Raw genomic sequence first — 21,574 nt, 5'->3', positions numbered from 1 at the left:
GAAAACCGGAGAGAAAGGAGCAGAAAAAAACAGCAAAGAGAAAGATAAGAAAAAACGCAGGAGAGGATAATGCAGATAACAGGGGAACAGGAGGTTTTCTTTCCTTGATCCTTTCGTCACTATGTGATATAAACTAAAGAAGATGTGAAAAGATGAAGAAGGAGAGAATTTACATGAAGGATGAAATCTTCACTGTGTATATAAAAAATAATTCACTGTCTTACTACCTCTTTACATGAAGCACTACTGTATTTATATACAGCTTTGTCGCACGTGTGCGGCGTCGCGACGAATATTCCACTTTAAATCTAATGTAATGTGTGTCCCTACTTATCTATCTTTATTTGGCAAATATGGGGGGACAAGAAAATCTAGTCTTCTATTGGTAGAAAATGGAATGGGAGTCGCCATCTAGTATTTTGGTCACTAGGAACCTTAACTGGTCTCAGAGATCGGGTACGGGGACTGGTTGCGTAAAGCGAAGGTGTTAGCACCCCAAATACGCCTTACCTAAGGTAAGCTGCATTGTTTGATTGTCTGATAAAAAACTAAGGTGTTATCCTATTTCAATTGTTGGTCTATTTACGGTTCAAGAAAAGTCCTCCTCAATAAGGAGGTCCTTATCTTATTGGGTAAAATCGTAACTGTTCTAACGTCTATATAAAAACTATATTTTTAATATCAGGAATACGTTTTACGTATAAATTCATAATTCCCAATACTAAAGGAAGACAAAAAGATTTTTTTAGAATTTTTGAAATATTGGCCTAGTTCTCGTGGTTCTAACAAACTTGTTGTTAAAGCCAAAGTGCATGCTAATACATATATTTTTTAAAATTTCTTTTGTTCTATGAAAATATTGATGATGTTTTTTTAATTTTGGAGAAACTAGGCAGTATGCATTAAAACAAAAACATCCTTTTTTATATATATATTTTTTTGATGCCTTGACAAAAACCGGGTATTTTAATACTGGATTTGTATCTTTACGGTATAAAAATACAAACCAATATTAAGCCATTTTGAAAAAAATATGCAAGAAAATCAAAAATATTTTTCAAGGATTTTTCAGAATTTTTTTAAATTTTTTTTGGATATATATCTATATATAAATAATATAAAAAACATTATAATAAATAATATATAATATTAGGTGGGCTGGGCTGGGCCGGCCCAACTAACTGGGCCGGACTCAGCCCAAAAAAGGTTGGGCCAATCTCAGCCCAGCAGGGATTGGGCCGATATCGGCCCAACAAAGTCTCCTATTTTCGTCTGGGCCGGACCTAGCCCAGAAAGTAGGGATGGGCCAGAACCAGTCTGGCCCAGAGAAGAAAAAACCAACAATGCTGGGCCAGAATCAGCCTGGCCCAGCAACATAACATCAGGGGGGGAATTATTTCCCCCTTCCCCTCCTGCTTGCAGAACGCTGTTCGTTTTGCATCTAGGGAAAAACAACGAAAGTGCAATCAATTAGGGGGGAGAAAAGTTACCTGGCGTGGAGGAGGTGGTGCGTTGCTGGTCTGGCTGCTTCGCTGGCGGTGCTGCGGTGGAGGCCGGTGGCGGTGTTGCGGCTCATGGGCGGCGGCTCCAAACAGTAATGTTACTGCTTCAGGAGGTGGAAAAAAAGGCTTTTGTTCTTCCCTTCTCCTCCGTTCTCCTCCTCTTCTTCTGCTGCGTTTCCTTTCCCCTTTTGTTTGGATTTAGATGGTGTTTCTTTCCAAGACCTGACCTCGTCTAGAGTCAGTATCGTTTTTCTTAACCCTTACGGTCCACTCTCCTTTACCTCTCACTGTCCCTCTCGGTCTGTTTTGTTTTTTTTTTGGTTTGCTTTCCCTTTCCTCTAAACCTCACAGTCCCTCTTCCGTTTGTGTCTTCCCCGGTTCTTTCCTTTTTGGTCAGTTTTCCTCCCTCTCAGTTTGGGTTTACTGGTGGTTCCTTTCGTTTCCGGTTCTCCTTTCCTCTATTCACTTCCCCTTTTCTTTTTTCTTTTCTCTCCCCCTCTCTCACGCGTGCCGGCGTTGGGGGTATTTATAGGGCAAAAGGGAGCGGGGGCGTCCCTATTGCCACCCTATGGCAGCGCATGGGGAGCAGGGCTTTGCTGCCCTGCCACAGCGCCGGTTTGGTTGGCCAATGGGCGCGGCTCCCTCGGTTTCTCATCATGAGAGTGCGTAGGGGGTCGGGTTTTGGCAAGCATGTGGCGTGTAGGGTTCATTGAAGAAAGAAGAAAAAACTGCCTTCCCCTGCTGCACGTCCAGGGGAAGGAGAAAGGGGAACAGTGTCGTTCAAAACGACATTGTTCTGCCCTTTTTTTTTAACATGAAACGGCGTCGTTTTATACAAAACGTGTCGTTTCATTTATAACATTATCGACATATATCATTAATTATCGACATCCTCTTATAACAAACACGAAACTTCATGTCACTTCATGATATACCCATGTTTTTAACATTTTACACTGCTTTAATAAATTGTTACAATAATAGCACAGAGAGAAGAATAATGGAGGGGAATCAAAATCTTTGCTTGATTTTCTGTTGTGCCCTTTCCCTTTCCCTTCTTTACATGGCAAACACCCCATTTTGATTTTCAATCAGTATGGAGGGGTCCTCTTTCTCTTTCCTTGCTTTTTTTAACGCGTGGAGGCAGCAGTTGTTGCCACCAAATTCCTTGCTCTATTTGAAAATTTTCCTAATTTTTTTTTCCTCTACGTACTGTTACCTTTTACCTCTTTTATAATTATTATGATTATTGCATTCCTAATAATTTGCAATAAAGATGATGAACACTTTTTAGTCAATTCAAAATAACAAGATAAGGTTTGTTGAGGCTTTTCTTGGAACCTTGCTCATGGATTAATTAGCGAGAATAAGAAAATGCTGTCCAAATTATACAAAATTTATTATTAATCATCAATATTTATTCTTGATCATCAATATTGAATAAAGGCTTATTTTCTAGTATAAACTATGATGAGATTGTTTATAAAAATAACTAAATTGAGGTTTTTCAATTACCTTTAAACATATCATAGTTTTAATAGGTGGATGGAACATTTTTTGAATTTATTAGAAAAAACATGTAATGTAAATTATAAAAAATATTTATTTTTCTGATATACATAGTAATAATAAATTAGATGATAGTAACTAGAAAATAGAAATTAGTTTAAATAAGTGGTTCCAATTTCTATTCTATATATCTAGGGAAGAAGTTCAAAGAATAGAATGGAATCAAATATTCTTAATAAAAGAGGAAAAAAAACACAAAAAAAAATAATATATGTTTTTAATAAATATAAAATATGGATAAAATTATAGAACAAGAAAGAGAAGTTAGATATTTCAAATTTTAGTAAGGATCAAATTGGATTGTTTAAAAGAGGAAAAACTGTCATTGACTGATTTAATTGGAAAGTGTTTACAAGAAAGCTAAAAGAATTAAAGTTTTTTAATTTTTATAATTATAATTTAAAATGGCAAGAAAAAAATCAATTATTTTTAAAATTGTTTTAAAAAATAAAACATCAACTATTTATATAATAGATAAATAAATCTATTAAAATAAATAAAAAAATAACTAGTAAAATCAAGCAAATAATTCAAAACTAACAAGAAAATAAATATATTTTCTAGGTCTGGTTTGAGTATGTTTTCTATCTTGATTGACTGGCTGACTTGATAAGTCTTTATGAAGTATAGATCAACTTTATTCTAAAAGTCTATTTGATATTTTTTTATTTATTAATAAAATATTATTTTTACTATACAGTTATTAGATCCCGGGTTAATCTACTAGGTCGGTCTAAATTTAATAATTTTGGTTCATAGTCATATAGTTAGTAGTTGCACTAAAGCTAATAATTAAAAATAATAATTAAATATCAATAATTTGTGTTGGCATCAAATAATTAAAAATGAGAATTTCATAGCAGAGGGTTTAAGAAATTTTAAAAGAGAAGGTTTTGTGTAATTATTAGATAATTGAAATCATCACTAATCTCCTTTGTTCATTTTCTTTTTTTATTACTCCTACCATGCTAAATATATAAAAAATATAGCATCAACTATTTATATAATTGCTAAATAAATCTAATAAAATAAATCGGAAATAACTAGTAAATAATTCAAAAATAACTAAAAAATAAATATATTTTCATATGATTTGAGTATGTTTTCTATTTTGATTCACTAATTTGCTAAGCATAATCGAAAGAAATTATTTGCTAATCACTCACTAATTCATCCATGATATGTTCAAAAAAGTTGGTTAAAAATTGGATAGCAACACTAGGTCTGTTTTATTGAAAACTAGGCCTGTAATTGATCAGGAGAAAACCGGTCAACCCACTAAGTAGATCTGGAACCTGGGTGACCCAACAAAACCTGGTAGAAATCTTTTTGGAAAGTATTTACAAGAAAGCTAAAAGAATTAAATTTTTTTAATTTTTATAATTATAATTTAAAATACCGATAAGTAATTGTGTTAATTTAAGCCATTATTCAAAATAACAAAAAATAAGGTTTGTTGAGGCTTTTCTTGGAACCTCGTTCTGGGATTAATTAGCGAGAATAAGAAAATCCTGGGCAAATTATACAAAATTTATTATTAATAATCAATATTTAATATTCTTCATCATCAATATTGAATAATGGCATATTTTCTAGTATAAAAATAAATAAATTGAGGTTTTGGACGGTACATCTTTTGAATTTATTAGAAAAAACATGTAATGTAAATTAAAAAAAATATTTATTTTTATGATATACATAGTAATAATAAATTAGATGATAGTAACTAGAAAATAGAAATTAGTTTGATAAGTTGAAATCCACGATCAGTGGAGATATCAAGTTTTTTTTATATAATATTATAGTTTTATTGATGAAGTGAGACGAGTTTAAATTTTATAATTTTTACACTTATACTATACTATAGGAATGCGGTTGTGTGAAAACAAAAAAAAAAAGTTTAGTGATAACTGCTTTAGCCCAAGAGCCTTTCATGGTTGCCACAGGTTAATTATTTAATCTCATGCTCATTGCCTGCAGCTAAGCTTCGGCAGCCACCAAGTTGCTATTAAGGTAAGTTCTCCACCTGCACGTTCTTCCTTTTCAAGCTAAGCGTGGGCATCTTTGGCTACATTTACTTATTCCCTGTTATTTATAAAGCTTATCATTTCAAGACAATAAAAGCTTAGCAGTAATTTGATATAAAAACTCATGATTATAAGATTAATCAAAAAACGTATAAGCTGACCGAACATTAATTAAAAAAAATAAAACCAGAATGCTTGAGTCCTTTATGAGTGGAAAGTGGGAACTATCCACTTTCCCATTCTCCACTGAGCGTGAAAGAGGGAACTACTGTGAGAGCTTTATGCCACTTTCTATCTTAGATGTAATGGCTTTGGCAAAAAGAAACAAAGAAAAGTTAGTGTTCGCACTGCTTTAGCCCAAGAGTCTTTCATGGTTGCCTTGGATTGCTTGACAGGAAGAAGTCTGAATGTTTTTAGAAAGAAGCAGTCTTCGTTGCCTTTCAAAACCAATCTCATGCCAGATTGGTTTGTCTGTCCAGTACTTGAGCTTGCACACTTCGTTTATATTCAAACAATATTCTACCGTTGCTTTTATTATTTATAATAATGTGATAGGAATAACATTATTATAAAGAATATGTTATACTCGCTCATGCCAAATTGGATGACAATGAGCATCCTTCTCCACGTTAGCTCATGCCATATTGGATGAGCTACCGTGGAGAAGGGAAAATGTTCATTATTAGAAAAACTGTCATTCACTGATTTAATTGCAAAGTATTTGCAAGAAAGCTATATCAATTACAGTGTTTTAATTTCTAAAATTATAATTTTAAATTGTAAAAAAAATTCAATTATTTTTAAAATTGTTTATTGAAAATTTTGCTTCAGGAGCTGTCAAGATTAAGTTAAGTTAATCTTTATTTTCAGTAACAATAAATAGCTAAATAAATCTATTAAAATAAATAAAAAAATAACAAGTAAAATTAAGCAAATAATCCAAAAATAACAAGAAACTAGGTCTGATTTCAGTATGTTTTTTTTTTATCTTGATTGATACTTGCTAAGTATTTTCTAAGTATTTGCTAAGCATAAATAGCATTAACGAACTTCAGAGTCCGTTTGATATTTTTCTAACTTTTACTATTTTACGTATTCCCGCAATAAATAAAGCCAGCAAAGGCAGATGTGTGTGTCTATATATACATGAACTGCTGATTCGATTTGAACACCCCATTTCTACGATTCAATAACTTCAGGTGCAATAATTTCTCTCTCCGATTGCTGCAATTTCATAGCTAACTCTTCTTTGCTTCTTTCTTGTTTTAATTTCATGTCTTTACCAATAACAACAATGTGAAAGCTTTGTTTGTTTCATGTTTAACTTCAGTTGCTATTGTCTTATGCTCTCTCATTATTAAGCTTAAATTGCTGTATTTTCTTCGATGATCACTTCACATGTATCAGCAATTGCTAATTGATTGTTCCTTAATTTCTGCAGCTGCCATGACAGAGCCAGAGTCTTCTCGCAGTAGACCGGTAGGGGCCTATGATGTCTTCTTGAGTTTTAGAGGAGAAGATACTCGCAAGACATTTACAGATCATCTATATACTGCCTTAGTCCAAGCAGGAATCCACACTTTTCGAGATGATGATGAACTTCCTAGAGGAGAAGAAATCTCCGATCATCTCCTCAGGGCTATTCAAGAATCAAAGATATCCATAGTTGTCTTCTCAAAAGGATATGCTTCTTCTAGATGGTGTCTCAATGAACTTGTAGAGATTCTGAAGTGCAAAAATAGGAAAACCGGTCAGATTGTTCTTCCTATATTCTATGACATTGATCCTTCAGATGTGAGAAAACAGACTGGCAGTTTTGCAGAGCCATTTGATAAGCATGAAGAGCGTTTTGAAGAGAAGTTGGTGAAGGAGTGGAGAAAAGCTCTCGAGGAGGCTGGAAAGCTATCTGGATGGAATCTCAATGATATGGCAAATGGGTATGCCTTTTTTCCAAATTTATGGAGTCAATATACTTTACATTTTCAATGTGAAACAATAAAATGCTTAATTGACTCGCTATCAATGACTGGCTTTTGTCTATGAGCAGGCATGAAGCAAAATTTATTAAAGAGATTATCAAGGATGTGTTGAATAAATTAGATCCCAAGTACTTATATGTTCCTGAGGACCTCATAGGTATGCATCGGCTTGCTCGCAATATTTTTGACTTTCTAAGTACTGCAACAGATGATGTACGCATTGTGGGCATACATGGGATGCCAGGAATAGGAAAGACGACTATAGCACAAGTTGTATTTAATCAACTCTGCAATGGATTCGAGGGAAGCTGCTTTCTTTCGAATATCAATGAAGCATCAAAACAATTCAATGGTCTGGCTCTTTTACAAGAGCAACTTCTTTATGATATTTTAAAACAAGATGTTGCAAACATCAATTGTGTCGATAGAGGAAAGGTTCTGATCAAAGAACGACTTTGTCGCAAAAGAGTTCTTGTTGTTGCTGATGATGTGGCTCATCAGGACCAGCTAAATGCTTTGATGGGAGAGCGAAGTTGGTTTGGTCCCGGAAGTAGAGTAATTATTACAACAAGAGATTCAAATCTTCTTCGTGAAGCAGATCAAACAAATCGGATCGAAGAATTGGAACCAGATGAGGCCCTTCAGCTTTTCAGCTGGCATGCCTTTAAGGACACCAAGCCAGCAAAAGATTATATTGAGCTTTCAAAGAAAGCAGTTGATTACTGTGGAGGACTTCCTTTAGCTCTTAACGTTATAGGAGCTCTTCTGTACAGGAAAAACAGAGTTACATGGGAAAGTGAAATTGACAACTTGAGCAGAATTCCAAACCAAGATATTCAAGGAAAGCTTCTAACAAGTTATCACGCACTTGATGGTGAACTACAAAGAGCATTCCTTGATATTGCATGCTTCTTTATTGGTAGAGAGAAAGAATACGTCGCAAAACAGCTAGGAGACCGTTGCGGTTACAATCCAGAAGTTGTTTTGGAAACTCTCCATGAAAGGTCTATGATTAAAGTATTGGGAGAGACGGTAACCATGCATGATCTATTACGAGACATGGGAAGGGAGGTCGTTCGTGAATCGTCTCCAAAAGAACCTGGATAGAGGACCAGAAATTGGAATCAAGAGGATGCATGGAATGTGCTTGAGCAGCTGAAGGTAAAAAAAAAATAGTCATGGAACACTTGACTGATCAAAGAAAAAAAATTATTTATTTTCTCTTATTGAGCTCCATAGTTTAAACTTTCTCTTTACACATAATTTTTAGTTTGGTATATATATTCTACTGTTTTTTATAATCTTTATATTTATATTTTTAAATATAAGTACACATAGCATCATTTGAATCTTTTGATTGAAAGTAAAAGCTTTATCTCGTAAAATCATCTCTAGAAGGTTTTATTTGGTCAATCTTCAAAAACTTAGGGATTAAAAAAAAAAAACTTCTTACTTGATTCAATTTGGAAACCTCAAGGAGAAAATTGAAACAAGTATAACCTCACGGGGAGAAGTTGAATTCTCCCCAAACTCAGGGGTTAATTAAAATTAACCTTTAAATTTCTATCCATGCCCAGTTGCCCACGAAAGAGAAGAGGTACATCCACGTGAAGCTCATTTTGGGTTTGGGTTAGTTGAAAATATCTAGTGGGTGGGCCTTTTTTTTCTTCTGTTTTTCTGTTTTTTTTTTGTTTTTATGCACAGAATACATGAAATAATAAATTTAAATCCAACAAATCCAATAGAGATATAATATTGTATACGATCAACATGAAAGAATTTTACGAAAAGAGATGAAAATATCATATATTATGAGTCTCTGCCAGTCATAATTGTATTGTTTTGTGTATTATCAATTATCTTTCTTGTATAGGAAATATCAGGTTGGATTTTGCTGATGACAAACTTAATCCTAGAGATTGCATCTGCGGTTTTTGACCAGACGGGTGATGCATTAATTGGCATGGTGTTGGCATTTGTAGCTTTGCTTCTTGCTGCCGTTGAACTCATTCACATGGCTCGAAAGGAAAGAACTAAACGGGAGGGCATGAGCCTATTGCCACGTTTTCATCTCCATGCAACTTATACTTTCGCAACTAGAAAGCCTGTTGGCACTATTGTTGAGTATTTTGGATTGGCTGGTGCTGTCTGGCAATGTGTTTATTCGACTGTGGAGTATATGTATACTCGTCAGAAGAAAGATAATCCAATTAAGATGTGTCTTCGACCTTTTATTTTCTTATTATGCGTGGTGATTTCCAAATTATTAGTCGACAAGAGTTCCGTTGTAAATAGTTCTTAGCAATAGTATTTTCTTTGAACTAGAAGGAATTGCTAGTATTGTGTTCTAAGGACTCTTTTTAGTGGGAATGAGTCAAAGATTTTGATTCCTAGATTTTCTTATCGAAGACCCAGACTTGTAATGCAATTAAGACTCTATATTTTAGACAGTGAGCATGAGTTGACGTGGACAATCTAGCTATTATTGATATGCGGTTCAGTAACCTCAAATAACTATGAAAGGGAAAAACTGTCATTCACTGATTTAATTGGAAATTATTTGCGAGAAAGCTAAAAAGAATTAGAGTTTTTTAATTTATAAAATTATAATTCTAAATTCTAAAAAAAATTCAATTATTTTTAAAATTATTTTAAAAAATAAAACATCAACTATTTATATAATAGCTAAATAAATCTATTAAAATAAATTGAGAATAACTAGTAAAATCAAGCAAATAATCCAAAAATAATAAGAAAATAAATATATTTCCTAGATCTAATTTGAGTATATTTTTTATCTTGATTGACTGACTTGTCAAGTCTTTATTCAGTATAAACAAACTTTATTCTAAAAGTCTGTTTGATATTTCTTCACTTATCTATGAAATATTACTTCTACCATAATAGAAATAAAAATTAGATGATAATATTTATTCTAAAAGTTTTGTTAAGGATAAATGAACTTTATTCTAAGAGTTTATTGTTTGATATTTATTTATTTATTAATGAAATATTACTTCTACTTTATAGTTATTGGATTCCGAGTCGATCCACCGGTTCGATAGGCGAACAATATATTCTTTGAATTTATTAGAAGAAATGTGTAATGTAAATTATAAAAAATATTTATTTTTCTGATATATATAATAATAATAAATTAGATGATAGTAATAAGAAAATAGAAATTAATTTGAATAAATGGTAGGAGTTTCTATTCTGATAAATCCAGGGAAGAAGTTCGAAAAATAGAATGAAGATAAAAAAAAAAGAAAAAATTTGTGTTACATTTTTATCTTTTATAATTATAATTATTGCATTGCTAATAATTTGCAAGAAAGAATATTCTTTCTCTGAAAAGGGCTTGAGAAAACCCTAAGCATAAATAGGAATCTCTTATAGGAATCTCTTTATTAAATCATCAAAATATCAAAGTCTATTTCCAAAAACTATTACTACAGTTTATACACACACACACACATATAGAAACAACTAAATAGAAAAGTTATTATTTTTTAAATAAAAAACTAGAAAAGCCTGATAATATTATTGAATAAAAAATAAAATAGAAATTTAATCAATTAAGAGTTAAAAAAATACTGTTTAACTGTTTTGTATAAATTCTAAAGTTAAGGAGTCTTTTGTGCTTGGTAAAATACCTCACAATAAAGTTAATAAATAAGAACACAAGAAAGGACCAAAGTTAATAAATAATAGCATGCACGAAACTTCATGATACCCATGTTTTCCACGTTTTACACTGCTTTAATAGATTGTTACAGCAAGAGCACAGAGAGAGGAACGGTACAAGACAGAACAATAAAGAGAGGAACGGACATCCTCCAGCTCATCAGATCCAGCTCAAGTTGTTGCGACCACCGCGAAAGGAACGCATTGATGTTAACGCGTGGACCCAGTCGCTGCAACCAGCACGAAAGTACCACTCCAAATTCCAGCTCATTTGTTTTATATATAGTAATAACAAATGGTTAGAATGCTTTAGTCCTTTTCGAGTGGAAAGTGGTGTGAATATGGAAAGTACTGTGAGAGCTTTATGCCACTTTCTATCTTTGATGTGATGGCTTTGGCAAGAAGAAACAAATAAAAGTTAGTGTTCGCACTGCTTTAGCCCAAGAGTCTTTCATCGTCGTTGCCTTGGATTGGATTGATTGATAAAAGAAGAAGTCTGAATGTTTTTAGAAAGAATTGCAGTCTTCATTGCTTTTCAAAACCAATCTCTGTATTTATTAACAAAAAGTCTAAATCGCGAGTAAAGTCTGAATGTTTTTTTTAGAAAGAAGCAGTCTTCATTGCCTTAATAAATTGTCACAATAATAGCACTGAGAGAAGAATGGGTAGACCCTCGAGCCGGGCCGAATTTTAAAATTATAGTTTATATATAGAAACAACTAAATAGATAAATTATTATTTTTTAAATGAAAAAACCAGAAGAGCTTCATAATATTTAATAAAAAAATAAAAATGAAAAAATATTCCTTTTCAAGTACAAACAAAATTATAAATATTTAATAATACTGTATAAAAAATTAAAAATTCTAACCTAAATTTAAAAAAAAATTGTCATTGGCTAATTGACTAATTGACTTGTGCTCTCTCTTGTACATTATTAGAAAAATTGTCATTGACTAATTGACTTGCAAAAGTATTTGCAAGAAAGCTAAAGAATTAGAGTTTTTAACATTTTTAAAAACATCCAATTATTTAAAAAAAAAATAAAGAATAAAACATCAACTATTTATATAATTGCTAAATAAATCTAATAAAATAAATCGGAAATAACTAGTAAATAATCCAAAAATAACAAGAAAATAAATATATCTCCTCAATATGATTTGAGTATGTTTTCTATTTTAATTGACTGACTTGCTAAGTATTTGTTAAGCATAAATGAACTTTACTCTAAAAGTCTGTTTAATATTTTTCTTACTTTTACTATTTTACTTCAAAGTTTCAATTTCATATTTTTTTACAATGTATATGTTATTTGATTAGTCTGATCATAGGGTATGTTAAGCATTGACTCGAAATTAGCACTTGAAATTATGGACTGGAAACTAGCTTAAATGCTGGCCACCAACCCTTTTTTGCTTGTTCCATAGGAAGAGTAGAAAATGTGATTTCTTATTCAAGATCGTGGATAATACGCTCAAGATTATGGGAAGGTGTTTTTTGTTTACTAGGAGGATTGGGTCGAAAAGAGGGGAAAAAGTGGCAGCCTTCCATATACGTTTAAGGAAACCCAGATTTTTGTAGATTTTAGAGACAAAACGACGTAATTTTCGTTTTTCTTTCAATATCAAAATTTTTTCTTCCCTTTTCCAGGCAAAACGCACCATTTCAATTAGTGTGAAAAGGTGTCATTTTGCTTTAGGTTTTCTTCATATGAAATAATGCTAAACACACCATGTGGAACTATGTTAAACGCAACATTTTAGCACCTTTTGTGCTCCGATCCCTAGAATTTTAATTCTTTTATTTTGATCAATTTTCAATTCTTTTCCTTTAATTTCTTTTAATTTGCTATTAACTGAATTACAATATGACCTTTAATTTCTTTATTTTTTTCATTTCAGTCACTGATTCTTCCAATCTTCATTTTTAAGCCAAATGAATTGCAGTTTCAATTTTCTTTTTTAATTAAATCTCTAATTGATTTTTTAAATTGGTTATTCATTTCAAACTCATTCTTGAACTGCTAATAATTTTAATAGATGTATGGTACATCCTATGAATTTATTAGAAAGAATGTTTAATGTAAAGTATGAACCACTTGCCATTAACTAGCTTTTTCAATTGGATCTTTTATTTAAATGAAAAGGAATATTTATTTTAATATGAAGAAAATATTTATTTTTTTGATATATCCACTACAACATTATCCAGTTTTACCGACGGATTAATTCCGTCGGTGACAGCAATGAAATCCGTCGGTGAAAACAATACCGACGGACTCACCGACGGACGTGATCCGTCGGTATAACAGTCGTCGGTAAATCCCATTTCCGTCGCTAATTCTGTCGCAAATAAAAAAACCCACCCACCGACGGAAACACCGACGGTAATACAGACGGATACGCGCGCGCCAAAAAAATTCCCCGCGGGAACATTACCGACGGATTTTCCGTCGGTAATGTTAAGGGTAATGACCGACGGATTTACCGACGGCTTTTCCGTCGGTAATTATGGCATGGCTTGTAATTTTATTGCAACTTTCTATGTAATACCGACGGATAATATCCGTCGGTAATGCCGTCGGAAGTTAATCACCGACGGATATTATCCGTCGGTGATGCCGTCGGTAAAGATGGCATGGATGGTAATTGTTCGGCAACTCTCTGTTAAATACCGACGGATAGTATCCGTCGGTATATCCGTCGGTAGGTATTTGAAATATATATAAAAAATAATTTATTAATTGTAAAAAACCTTAATAAACAAATAAAAATGCATTAAACATTAAAAATGTAAAAGTAATAATATTCATTACAAATTTAATGTGTTTAAAAAACAAAATTAAACTAGAATAGCGGCGGAGCTGGAGGAGGAGGCGGAGGAGGAGGAGGCTGGTTGTTCCCGGGACCAAACGGCCAAAAAGAAGTTGCACAAGTATCGTCACCCATCTTTGATCTCATCTCCATGACTATTTGACGGAGCTCATCATAATTCGTCGAGAGTTGTTGATATTGTTGTTTCAACGCAATGAACTCCTCAGACTGGGTGTTCAATACTGATGGAGAGCTTCCAACAGTTGAGACACTACGAGTCGAACGCAAGTTGTCAGCCGTAGTGTTGGAGAGCCCGTAGACCCTGTTTTTATCGGGTCCACCAGACGATCCCGCCTCCATCCACAAATCTGGATCGAAATCTGGATGGGTCGACGGATTGTCCCCATATCTCTCCCTCAACCGGCTATTATAGGTCTCCTGAAAATTCCATCGGTAAAAAAATCATCAAATGCAATTCAAGATGCAATTCAAGAAAATAATAACTTACAAAACAAAATGAATGAACGAACATACCACGAAGTGCTGAGCACGGTTGTCCACGAACTGTTGCACCCCTTTTTGGCGGTCTTGACTCCGCACATGCGTCTCTAGAAACAGCTCCATTGGACTCGGTTCACGTCCAAGAGACGCAGCCTGTAAGGAAAAAATAGGTTGAAAGTTAAATATATTATAAGGAACGAAAAATTAATTAACGATATATTTCAATAAAATTAATCTTACCATCCGCTTTGCATGTGCGCTGAATGGGACGGATCCGCCAGTGTGCGTGGTCACCGAACCATAAATTTGCCGGTTCCGGTTGTCGGCGCCAGACTGTGAGCGCCGTGAGAACCGCTCTGAGGTCACGTGCTCAATATATGCCATCCATATTTCCCCCGAGATGAATGGCGGTTTGAATTCCTGCCAAACCGCCACCTCATTCCATCCTTCAAGACCGTTATCCCTCGCATGTCTTTTTGATTTTTTTTGGGTGTCATACCAAAAATCACGCAACCTACTTCCATAGTAACAAATTAGAATTTAAAACATTAAATTATAAAACAAAAATAAATATTATTTTTGATGTTACCTAGTTGCCGCGAGATTCTCCCATACCCTCCTCACAACATTGTTGTCCGCCCTATCCCACTCAAATTTGTTCTGTGTATATAAATAATTCATATAAAATAAAAATAGTACAAGATATAAAATTATAAAAATCATTTATTAAAAATAAGTTGGAAGGGAGAAGAGGAGAAGAGGAAGGGAGAAGAGGAGAAGAGAAGTGAAAAGGAGAAGAGGGGGAGAAGAGGAGAAGAGAAAGGGAGAAGAGGAAGGGAGAAGAGGAGAAGAGGATAAGAGGGAGGAGAAGAGGAGAGAAGAGGGGGGGAGAGGGAGGAGACGGTGCGGGGGGGGGGGGGGGGGGTGGGGGTGGCGGTATATATAGGTAAATTCCGACGGAATTACCGATGACACTTAATTGCTGTCGGTGCAATTAATTTCCGTCGGTAATTCCATCGGAAATTAATTGAAATGCGCACCAAAAAAGTTCGAAAATCCCGCCAAACTTTTCGATCCGTCGGAAATTCCGTCGGTGATGGTGCAGACGGACACGTGTCAGACATGCGCGGTCCGTCGGTAATGCCGTCGGTATGGGACGTCGGTAATGCCGTCGGTGATGGTGCAGACGGACACGTGTCAGACATGCGTGTGGAAAACCCGTCGGTGATGCCGTCGGTATTAGCGTCGGAAAATCCGTCGGAAAGACGTCGGTGAATGTGGCAAAATCCCGTAATTTTTTTGCAACTCTCTGTGAAATACCGACGGGTTATAGTCCGTCGGTGAAAAGGTAAATTTTTCTTATGTTTTATATGTAACCCTCTCAAAAAATCTTGAATTGCAAACTAAAAAACACACACAACACAATAACAACGGCTGACCCTTAAAGAAGAATAAATATTTCATGTTTCAAATTATTACATTATAAAAATAAGGCTTTATAACATGTTTAGTTAGTCGGAATTTTCATCTTCGTTCTCCATTGAATTGTTATCATCAGCTTCATCGCACTCTTCAATTTCGTTATCATCTTCTTCAACAACATTCTTTTTTCCACTAGTGGAGCTCAGAACAACATTCAACTCCTCTGCGTCAACATCAACAAGACTATCGTTGAAAACACGAAAATTCGAATTTTCTTCTAAGTCAATCGACGGAGCAACTCGGTATGGTTCAACCAACTCACTAGCTTGAAAGACTTCATCTATCACACTTGTGTCTTCGTTCTCATCCTGAACAACCTCGACACGACCCTTGGGTTTTGTTTTTAAAACGGATAACCAATCAACTCTTGATCGGTCCTTTCTAAAGGAAGGGGTGTATGTGTAATAAACTTGTTGGCATTGCTTTGCGAAAACAAAGACGTCGTTTACGTTGCGGTGTCTAGCTTTTGAATTGATTTCAACGAGACCATAGTGAGGATCTACTCTGATTCCTCTGTCAGTTGTGTCATACCAATAACATTTGAATAAAAACACTCTATTTTGCTCGCTATGATATTGCAGTTCGATGACCTCTTCCAATCTACCGTAGTAGTCAACTTCAAACTCACTAGAAGTCGATCCCTTAATACAAACACCGCTGTTGTATGTCTTTCTTTCATGCCCGTATTCTTCAGTATGAAAGACATATCCATTGACAAAATATCTATTATAGCACTTGACTTTTCTTTCAGGGCCCAGACATAGTAAAGACAGTGAAATAGCAGCACTACCTCCCATTTGATAAACCTAGCTTGTAAATTAAATACAACAATAATCAATAAACGGATATTATGTAACATTGACTACAATTAATTACATTGCAAGAGATAATGAGTTTGTGCTAGGACTTACATGTTTTCTAAACCATGTGGCAAATTGTTCATCTTGTAATTGAAAGATCTGGGATTCGGTCAGCTGTGAGTTATTGGACAGTAAGTATCGTCGATGTTGCCTGCAAGGTTGTTCCAAAGTATATGAGCGTATGGTATCACAAAACATAAATAGTACACTCTTGACAAAGTTTAAGTCGAACATCTACTTACTTAATAAAAGGTCTTAGCTCATCACAGTTAAATAGGACATAATTGTGTGCTTGTCTGAACTCTATTTCAGACAAATATCTTCCCCTCACGGCATTTTTAGGTGTGGGTCGTCCAGGATTGGAGAATATTGACAAGTTCCCACTTGAATGCACTTCACCACCATCATCATGCCGTGGAACACAATTTATCCTCATTCTCAAATGAGGTTCGAAATAGTATGAGATAAATGTTGAGATCTCCTCAACAATATACGCCTCACATATTGACGCCTCAACATGCGCCTTGTTCTTAACCTTTTTTTTAAGATTGAACAAGTACCTGCATATATATATATATTAATAAAAAATTATCAATTAAAAACATTAAAATAAAAATAAAAACATTTAATTATAAATGTCATAGCAACTGTAATATCTAACCTCTCGAATGGATACATCCATCTGTACTGGACCGGTCCTCCAACTTTTACCTCAAACGGTAAATGTACGGGTAGATGCTCCATTGAGTCAAAAAATGATGGAGGGAATATCATCTCAAGTTTGCATATTGTCTCGACGATATTCTTTTCAAGCCTCTCAATGTGATCAACATTCAACTTGCTGGAGCATATATCTCTGAAGAAATGACTAATCTCCGTTAGTGCATCTCATATCCCCTTTGGCAACAAATCACGAAAAGCTAATGGGATGAGTGTTTGCATAAACACATGGCAGTCATGACTCTTCATTCCATATAATCTGCATTCCTCCGTATTAACCAGCCTTGATATGTTCGAGGCATGTCCATCGGGGAAACGCAGACTCTTAAGCCATTTGTAGACTAGTAGTTGTGCGTTTTTCTCTAGCACGAAGCTTGCTCTTGGTTTTGCGACCCGTGACCCATCACAAACCAACTCCATATTTTTACGGTTACAGAACAGCGCTACATCCAATCTAGCCTTGATGTTGTCCTTTGTCTTCCCCTTCACATCCATGACGGTGTTGAAAATGTTCTCAAACACGTTCTTTTCAATGTGCATGACGTCAAGGTTATGGCGGAGAAGATTGGTCTTCCACTAAGGAAGCTCCCAAAATATACTTCGCTTCACCCAATTATGGGTCAAACCAAAACCAGGAAACTTCTGCTTACCTGATTGGAGACCAAACACAATTTCACCGTACTCTGACACAACATCAAACAATTCTTCACCGGAAAGACGCGGGGGTGCAACATCATTTTCAACCCTGCCAACAAAGAAATCCATTCTGTTCTTTCTGTACCTGTGGTTATGTGGCAAGAAACGACGGTGACAGTAAAAAAAAAAAGCTTTACGCCCGTTTGTTAGCGTGAATGCCTTGTTGTTCTCCATACAATATGGACATGCTAGCTTTCCATGCGTGCTCCAACCAGAAACCATTCCATAAGCTGGGAAATCATTGATAGTCCACATCAAAGCCGCTCTCATAACAAAATTTTGTTTCCTCGAGATGTCATAAGTCAAAGCTCCAGAGGACCACAACTGCGTCAACTCATCAATCAACGGACGAAGACAAACATCTATATTCCGCCCCGGACTGCTCGGACCTGGTATGACCATAGATAAAAACATGAACTCCGGCCTCATACACATCCCCGGTGGCAAGTTATAAACCGTCAGTATGACCGGCCAACAAGAATAAGGAGCAGCAAATGACCCGAATGGATTGAATCCGTCTGTACACAACCCAAGACGCACGTTCCTTGATTCAGCTGAAAAGGGAGGATGCATACTGTTAAAGTGTTTCCAGGCTTCACCGTCAGAAGGATGAACCATCACTTCATCAACCGCATGGTGTGATTGGTGCCATGTCATGTGCTCAGCAGTCCTTAGTGACATGAATAACCTCTGCAGTCTAGGTGTGATTGGGAAGTATCTAAGTTTTTTATATGCCACGAGAGTCTTCCCTCTACCAGTTCTGGGTTTGTAACGGGAACGCCCGCACGTCATGCACTCGGTCATCTCGACATTTTCAAGGTAGTATAACATGCAGAAGTTAGGGCATATATTAATTTTCTGGTATCCTAAACCGAGGGGTTTCATCATGGACTTGGCAGCATAGAAGTTCTCTTTCAGCCTGTTCCCTTCAGGTAAAATGCTTCTCGCCCATTCAATAATCTTGTCATAACCGGCCTCACTCAACCCGTGATCTGACTTGATGGTGAACACCTGTGCTACGGCTGATAATTTACTGTGGTTCGTGCAGCCATCCCATAATGGTTCGTCAGAATCTCTCAACAGATCAAAAAACCTTGCTGCATCTGCATAAGGTTCTTCTTCTACGATTGGACATCCCCTGACATTATCTTCACTCATTCTCATTGCATCCATAACCATATTCCTGTAAGGATTACTGTTCTCATTTCCAACTTCATGCATGTTACTAGCACTAGAAGTTGACCCAACCACCTGTTCTTCCATGCTCTCATCAGGAACAAATAGTTCTCCGTGAGCATACCAACACAGGTAATCTTCCATGAACCCTTTGGTTAGAAGATGCATCGTTACAACATCTTGATGCAGAAACTTTAAATTTTTACACTTCCTGCATGAACACCTAATACCGCCATCAGTAAAATTCCTCGGAATAGATGTTGCGAAATTAATAAAACCCTGTACACCGTTACAATAATCCATCCTCCGCAATCCTTGGGGTGAGTCCCGATACATCCATGAACGATCATCCATGACTTCTATTGAACCTCTATAAAACATAACAAAAATATTGGTTTTCCCCGACATTATCCAACAAACTAAAACAACACTTATGTTAAATATTCATTATCAATTATCAACTATCAACGTTCATACATACAAATTTATACATATATAAATTTACAGAATTAATCACAACTTTGAAATATAATTGATAACAATTAAACAAGACACTTAAACAAGCTATTAATTATTTATTTCATCACAACGACACATTTAATTCGGTGTAATTCAAACAAAATTTCAACAATTTACAAACAAATATAATTTGACAAAATCTAAAACAACCTATAACAACTACAAAATTATACATTCATACTACCAGTTTCTTTGACAAATAACAATTAAACAAGTACAAACGTTAACAAAATACATATACTAAAACAATAAAATTCACAATTAAATATTAAAACTAAAAAGGATAGATTTACTTACAAAAAAATAATAAAATCTACAAGAAACGGATATTGTGACCACGTACAAGATATAAGAAACTTGAGTGCTCGTGTTGAGAATAGTGGAGAGTTTGGGATGGGTGTTTGGCTGCAGTTTGGGAGGAGTTTGGGAGGGGAGAGGTGGGATGGGAAAGAAGAAGAAGGAGAAACAGAGGATGAGAGTGTCGGCAGATGGGTGCATATAATGGTTTTTTCCGACGGAATCACCGACGGATTCCTTCCGTCGGTGATGCCGTCGGTGACAGCGCCACGTCACTGTACGGCTATCACAGTTTGAATCCCTCGGTACTTTTCGTCGGTAAAATCGCCTGACGTCACCATGCCGTTGCGTATTTCCAGACGAACTGTATATTCCGTCGGTGAAACCGACGGTATATACCGACGAAAATATTCCGTCGGTATATACCGACGGCATTACCGACGAAATTATTCCGTCGGTATATACCGACAGATTTTGAGACGGAATTATGTCCGTCGGTATAAATTACCGACAGAATGTTTCCGTCGGTAATTCCGTTGCTTTTCTCCGGTTTTCTGGTAGTGATCTAGTGATAATAAATTAGAGGATAGTAACAAGAAAATAGAGATTAGATCGAATAAATGGTACTAATTTGTATTCTGATATATCTAGTAATAATAAATTAGAGGATAGTAACAAGAAAATATGAATTAGATCGAATAAATGGTACCAATTTCTATTCTGATAAATCTAGCCAAAGAGTAGAATGAATTAAAATATTCTTAATAAAAAAGAAAAACAGAAAACACAGAAAGAAATAAAAAAAAATGCTCTTAATAAATATTAAAGATAGGTGAAATTAGAGAACAAGAAAGAGATATAGAATCTCTTTCTTAAGATTTCTAAAAACTTAATTACAATTACATTATAATTTCTTCCTTAAAATTATTCAAAATATAGTATTGTAATTACATAATGCTAGGTTTTAATATATAAGTTTTTATATTGTTGAAGAGTCTCTCCTAAAACAAATAATAAAAATATTGTTATGAACTGTTTTGAATGAATTGTTAATGCACGGACTATTTTGGGTCCTGACTTGGCTGATTTAACTTGAATGTATTATTTGATTGGTCCAAGTAAAGATCAACTCGAAATTTCTATTAATTTACAAAAGAAATTTCCTAGTACTTTATACTGTATATAATTTGAAAAATTGTGACTGACCAACTTACTTGCAAAGTATTGGCAAGAAAGTTAAAGAATTAGAGTTTTTAAATATTTAAAATTATAATTTTAAATTCTAAGAAAAAAATCAATTATTTTTAAAATTGTTTTCAAAAATAAAAGCATCAACTATTTATATAATAGCTAAATGAATCTATTAAAATAAATAAAAAAATAACTAGTAAAATCAAGTGAATAATCCAAAAGTAACAAGAAAATAGAGATATTTCCTAAATATGATTCCAGTTTGTATTTGCTAACATAAATAGCATACATGAACTTTATTATAATAGTATATTTGATATTTAAATAAAAACTTATAGATATTATATGGGTTGGAAACCCATTTTTTATTAAATTTTAAATTTTATATGTTTAAAAATATCTTTTTATATTTTTTAATTATTTTAATGTGATAATATTAAAAATAAATAAATAAAATTTTTCTAACTTTTACTACTTCTGACTTGCTTTGACTCGAAATTCGCGGTGCTTTTTCCTGCAAATGAATAGAAAGCATATCCTTTCTCTTTCTCC

The 21,574-nt window shown here is 34.5% G+C and overlaps 1 protein-coding gene across 5 annotated transcripts in view; it reads left to right on the top strand.

The window, feature by feature from the left end:
• The first annotated feature begins 6,136 nt into the window (after positions 1 to 6,136).
• The window catches only part of LOC18107961 (disease resistance protein Roq1), a 47,789-nt gene continuing 32,351 nt past the window's right edge, over positions 6,137 to 21,574 (top strand). The window contains exons 1-4 of one of the 5 annotated variants that reach the window (XR_008058162.1): positions 6,137 to 6,297; positions 6,540 to 7,035; positions 7,146 to 8,238; positions 8,994 to 9,551. Coding sequence is in view for 1 of the 5 variants with exons in the window: in XM_052449377.1 (XP_052305337.1) it covers positions 6,545 to 7,035; positions 7,146 to 8,184 (1,530 nt within the window). In the remaining 4 variants the exon portion in view is untranslated. Of the gene's footprint in view, positions 6,298 to 6,539; positions 7,036 to 7,145; positions 8,927 to 8,950; positions 9,552 to 21,574 lie in introns of those variants that run through there. The other 4 variants (XR_008058161.1, XR_008058164.1, XR_008058163.1 and 1 more) reach the window with 4 other exon arrangements.

The sequence above is a fragment of the Populus trichocarpa genome, chromosome 19 (assembly GCF_000002775.5).
Source record: "Populus trichocarpa isolate Nisqually-1 chromosome 19, P.trichocarpa_v4.1, whole genome shotgun sequence".
NCBI lineage: Eukaryota > Viridiplantae > Streptophyta > Magnoliopsida > Malpighiales > Salicaceae > Populus > Populus trichocarpa.
Note: the sequence above shows the minus strand (reverse complement) of the source record. Positions and strands in the feature narration are given on the sequence as shown.